Genomic DNA, 6,000 nt, shown 5'->3' on the forward strand with positions numbered 1-6,000 from the left:
TGAACCGTCGTCGATAGTCGTCGGCATTCGCTACGCCACGATGCAGCCAAACACACACACACACACACACACACAAAGTGTGACAAACTGTGTAGAATGGGCTGGAAATTGGAAAATCCCGCCCTTGCGATCCCGAGGGTCGATACCCGAGGTTCGAATGCGGCCATGGCGGGATCGCTGATCGGTTAAAAGGGCGTGAGGATCATCATAATCGCTTTAGTGGCCAGAGACAGACTGTGGCTGTGGTTGCTTCTGTCACACTGCTGCCCATTATTGCAGAGCACAATGCACCGCCGAGATGTGCTGCGGACGAGAGGCTGATTCATCTTCTCAGATGCTCAGAACGGGAATGATTCATGGCGTGGCGTGGTCGCGTGTGGCCGCCTGGACACCCCCACCGGGTGGTGGGCCGGGCCGACAGGATTGCGCGAGTGGAATTGAACATTAAAAAAAAGAACAGGTGAAGAAACCGCTCTCTCTCTCTAAAGACTCTAAAAGCTCTCGGAGCGTACGGATAATCGGAACTTGCCCAAGGGATCGCCTCCTCCCGGAATGAGGGGGGCCCGGGACAGAAATCAATTTCCGTTAATAATAGCGGCGGAACGCGACTCTGTCTATGGTCGCGCCTCACCAGTCGGGGGCACCTGCGCCTTCAAGCTTACCTTTCCTCAATCTTACGCGTTCGGTCGGCAGGTTATTTTTACGTCAAAATGCTCAATCAGGACATGGTTGATGCCTTACCATCACCATAAAGATGGACGGAAAGTGGGCGAAAAAAGGAAAAGAATTTACGAATCCCGCGGACCAATCGGCCACAGCGAGACCCACTTGTGGACCCCCTTTTTGGCTTGGCCGCTATGGCCGCTATAATTTCCACCAAACGGTTTCGCCTTAAATGCGCCGCCTTTTTTGGGCTCTAGGTAATGTGGCGGCATTCCCATCCTCGTCGAGTCTCTGGCTGTACTGGTGGCGCGTGTGTCCGAGGTTTCTCGTTCTCGACCGAACGAGCGAACGAACGAACGAAAGCCATAACAGACTCCAAGATGCGAGGATAATTAAAAGCCATCAGCAGCACGGACGATGCGCTGGATTATCGCGTGGAAGTGAAATTCGCAGCATTCCCGTAGGCGCGAGACGGACGCGTTTTGCGTGAATTCGCCGCAACCGAAACGGCAACCGCAGCCAACGCGTGAACTCGGACGGACGTGGAGAGCGAAAGAAAATTGGAATTCCAAGAAGTTCCGCTCCATCGCTTTTTTGAAAAGGGGGCGCGCGCGCGCGCGTGTGGCGACGTGGCGGCGCTGGTGGAGGCGCTGGCCAAGACTTTACGACCGCGCACGAGCCCGCGTGCGTCCGCAAAACACATTTTGCAAGGTCCTCCCTCTCCCCACTGCCAAAAAGGATCAGCTGAGCTATGGCTGCGTCGGATACTGCTGGCCCGGCTGGTTGGACGAGTTTTTATATCGGCCATAAAGAACGGACCAAACTGGCGATCGTCTACGTCTGGTGGAGCGCCGACGTCGCCTTCGTCTGATGTGTGTGTGTGGATTTGTAGTGGAGCATTCGTCGAATGGAGAGGTCCGTGTATTCGTCCTCAGAGAGTCCGAGTACCGTGGGGTAGTCGTTTGGACATTTGCGTTAACGTGGCACCATGTCGAGCTATACGTTCCTATCTTGTTTTTCCCAAAAATGGACATTTCCTACTCCTCTTCCTCCTGCGCCGCCGCCGTCATCATCATCATCATCACCGGCGGACGGATGCAAAATCCATAGGTCTCCCCGAGAAGTGATATGCTTTTTGATGCACATTTTATGCCCGCCTTTAGGAGCCGTCGGCAGCCCCCACAGTAGAACCTCGGCAAGTTTGATTGAGTCGTATATAACAGTGGCATTGTTAAACGTTTGATGATTTCGTGGCAGTCGCTGTCCGGAGAATTAACGGATACTTTCCGGAGAGTTACGAATATGTATTTCCTCCTCGTCCCACTGCCTTTTATGGGAGGGGAGGGGAGGGGACAGAATGGCCCATAAACCGCTTATGAGCTTACGCGTGGAAGTGATTTTGTTTGGGGGGAATGTGTTTAATACAGAGAAGAGGTTTTTTTTTGGTTTTTGATAGACTTACGTGGACGAACATCCCCATAGGCCCCGTCTGCAATCACGACACCGTCTTTCACTTGGACAAACTTCAAACTGCACGCGGACTGCAGAAAGATGTCGTTCCGCGCTGATGCTCCTGCACTGAATAATGTCTGCGGAAGAAAGGCATAAAGATGGGAAGATTTAAGGATTAACAAGCCGATCGGATTGGGTGGTAATTGGCTTATCTTTTATGCGTTTTGAAAGTACATCGGAAATGTACAGCGGTTAGTACCAGCGGTGTACAAGATAAGCTGCGCGGATTCTTTTGATCGATTTGGAGTACCACGGAACTGCTGAAGATCCTGCCAGTCAATGTCTGTGATAACCTAGGCAGCCATTTACTACATAGTACCAATTGATGCTAGCGGAGTTGGCTTCAAATTTTACTTCAAATCATCAATTAAAACCAGCACACTCAACCATGGGCTTATCTATATTCGTGTTTCCTCAATAACTAAGTTTCATTGACTTTCAAATTCTTGAACTTCAGAAATCCGGTCAATTCTTCAGAAGTTCCGGAAGAATAAGTCTAAAATGGAATTAAGTTGCTCGTTATCGCCCTGATATAACTCAAGTAAAGCTGCTAGCAACTCAACCATTGTTATTGTCTGGAGTGCTAGAAGAAATGAATCCAGTATTCTTGCTTTTAGTTCATCAATCTAACATGAAGGCCTCTATGTCATGTACTGGACAGAACCGTTTGATTTGGGCTATCCTTCAAATAAGTTTCGCCTCAACTTGTCACCAAGTTGCGTCTACCAATGGAGCGTTGTCTCTAATCACTTGTAAATCGCGACACGTCTGGACCGGCATCATGCGTCCAAAGAACCACAGATCCAGGCCTTGTTTTCCAAGTATCAACGACAATCGGACGACTGCTTCGTTCTGGGGATGACACTTTACGAAGGCCCCCGTGTATCGCAGCCGCCATGGACAGCGTGCGGCTGGCGGCTGAAGGCGGAACTCATATCTCACGCTCGTGCCACCCCACCCCTCGTCCCCTCTGGATCCCTCCTTTTCCACCCAACCAGTCTGAAGCGTTTCGCTTCGCGCTTGTCGATTGTCGTTATCAGTGGCCGGTGTCTATGTGTGTGTGCATGTTTGTATGTAAGCGCGGGCCCGCGAGTGTTAATCGACAAAACTCTCCATCACGCGTGGGAGAAGTGTGCTATGTGGAAGGTGGGTGGGGGGAACGGAGTAGATGTTTTTGTTTTTTTCTTGTTTTTGTGTATTATTTGTTTCCTATCGGTCACCTCTGCTCCTCCTCCGCAACAGATGTGGAGCATACTCACGGCCACAAACACACATGTGCGAGGCACATCACACATGGTGAGGCGACCCAGAGAGCAAGAGAGAGAGAGCTGTCACCGACGCGAGTTTCCTTCGAGCACCTTTTGACCCTTTCTTCTTCGCCGCACTCCACATCTCACGATGTGTGGAATGTGCGCACGGGCCACGAGATCTCGGCGACGTCACAGCCTGAGACTTGCCTTCGATTCGTGTTCACGCGCACCACTGTGTACGAGAAACCGAACCGGGGAACCGATTGTGCGAGGTTAAGTGTTGACACATTCGTCTCTGCCAGCGATAATTGCGCGACAGGTGACAGCGGCTGAAGATGATGTGCGGGGGCGGCAGAAGCAACAGCAGCGACGGAGACGTGATTGCTTCCGATAGACATTCCAGTGCCCGCTAAGTGACACACTCCCGTCGGACGAGGGCTCTTCGCGCTCGAAAAAAAAATGGGGAAAAAGAAACGCCTGCGAAGACTAGACGCCAAAGGCCTTGCCGCATTTGTCCATAACCCCCGCCCCTCCTTGTAGTGCCCTTCCTCTCAGCTGTTCCTCTTGAGGATGTGTGCCACAAAGAGCGTTTAGAATGCCTCTTGAAGTTCCTGCTTCTGCTGCTTGTGCTGCTGCTTCTGCTGTTAATACCTTAAGCGGCAGTGTTAGCTGCTCTCTACACTCTACTACTACAAGATGATCGGGCACAATTTGCCGAGAGTGGCCGAGAAGAAGGATGAAATGACCCGCTCCCATTCTACGGTCCCCTGCTAGACGATGCAAAGTGCGATTATACTTACCATCAGGAGGCACAAAATCTCGGCATAGGCGGTTAGCTGTGATACCCTGCGGATGAGAGAAGAGGAATCGAAGAGAAGGACCGGAATTAGTATGCTGGTATATGGTGTGAAGGTTTCGATGTCAAGACTTCCAAGATTACGTCGCGTAATCGTCGGCGCTTAAGGACTTCTCTCCGGTGTGTCCTTGGCGCAAAAGGGCGCCTCACTTCCGGAACGGTTCACTTCGCAAGTCCGGACATTCTGCTGCCGAGTACTCTTAACGTTATCGACGTTCCTTCCGTTCCAGCAGCCGGACCATAAGCACTTCCGGGGCTCGACAGAACCCGGCTGAACGGGGGTTTTTAGAAATCCACATGGACATGGACACGGGGAACAGGTTACTTTCACTCCTTCGAATCGACCACCGCCGCGCCACATAGTTATCCCGACGACAATTCAAAACCACCAAACGAGCCCATAACGAGCTCTGAATTGAACTGCATCGTATCGAAGTGATAAAACAGTACGACCACTTCTTCCCCTACTTCCCGCTGAGCTAATTAATTCGAATCGCACTTGGTGCGATTGCATTCCAGGGATTTACCAGCGAGGAGGCCCGATGGCTCGCGTGCGTGCCTTAGCCGTGATGGCACATTATGATTACTGGATCATAAACCGAACCCCGGCAGCAGCAGCAGCAGCAGCTAACCAGATTACAGGCCGCGTTTTACAACCGACGTTGGCACAGCACGCGTCCATGCAAAGCGTGTTCGCGTGTGTTGAGTTGATAAGTCGTTGTGCATTGGAGCTTATAACAACTAATGAGGACTGGCAGCACCCAAGGTTAGGCATAAAAATGCAACTTTTGAAAATGCTGTAAAATTTTCAATTGTTTCTTGGTTTGATTTAACTTCAGCTAAACGTCGTCGCAAATAACACAAGTTTCAAGAATCAGTTTAGATGAGTCGTTTTGAACACATTATGGCCTTGAGACGGCAAAGAGGAAACCATCATACGTTGCCCTTAACTGGCTTTGGCGGCATTATAGCCCAAAAATCTTTCACCTTTTCTTTTGATATTGCAGTTTTTTTTAGGACCACTTTCTGGACGTCTGTCAATTGCTACCGGTATCCCATTAAAGAATTGTGGTCTTATTATTAATTAATGAATTCACACTTAGGAACATGAACACCCATTGCTTCTAAAGCCATGTTTTAAGCAATCAAATTAACACACAAGGTTTCTATTGCGTATAACATTATTGTGAAGAAAATCAGAGAAAAAGGCATTTACATGCTTTTAAACATTACTATGAACCATTCTTGAAAACAATTTTAGCGCGCTGTAGTTTATAGTTTGACAGGACAATCCTCGTTAAGTTTGTGGTATTTTTTATGCCTAACTCTGATCTTTACCAGGGTTCTACAAACCTATCAACTCGCGTAGCTTCTTCCCCATGCGGCACACACAGACACACACACACGGCAAGCAAATCGAGCAAATAATTGAGTTGCAATGCGGTCGTCGGATTAAGATTACCGAGAGCGTGAGAGGGTAATCTTGCGCAAGGCTGCGGTCATCAGAGATTACGATCACGTTGCCACCACTATCATCCAGCATCTTGGCCGAAAATGGGCATCCGTCCGGCGAGATACGAAAATGGCAAACAACAGCAGGATGCACACCACAAGAGCAGCAGCAGCCGTGTGCGGCCTTTCCCATAGTCCCACAACCACAACACCAGGTATCCTTTGGCATGCGGCCAATCACAAGCCAGCGGGTGGGCTCCTCGACCT

General features: G+C 50.0%; 1 protein-coding gene across 2 annotated transcripts in view; it reads right to left on the bottom strand.

Annotated features, from left to right (window-relative positions):
- LOC125955926 (DNA N6-methyl adenine demethylase-like) overlaps positions 1 to 6,000 on the bottom strand; it is a 66,169-nt gene that overhangs the window by 41,873 nt on the left and 18,296 nt on the right. For both annotated transcript variants that reach the window (XM_049687266.1, XM_049687265.1), the window contains exons 3-4: positions 4,226 to 4,271; positions 2,126 to 2,252 (exon numbers count right to left, since the gene is read on the bottom strand). In XM_049687266.1, coding sequence (XP_049543223.1) covers positions 2,126 to 2,252; positions 4,226 to 4,271 — 173 coding nt within the window. The remainder of the gene's footprint in view (positions 1 to 2,125; positions 2,253 to 4,225; positions 4,272 to 6,000) is intronic.

The sequence above is a fragment of the Anopheles darlingi genome, chromosome 3 (genome assembly GCF_943734745.1).
Source record: "Anopheles darlingi chromosome 3, idAnoDarlMG_H_01, whole genome shotgun sequence".
NCBI classification, from domain to species: domain Eukaryota; kingdom Metazoa; phylum Arthropoda; class Insecta; order Diptera; family Culicidae; genus Anopheles; species Anopheles darlingi.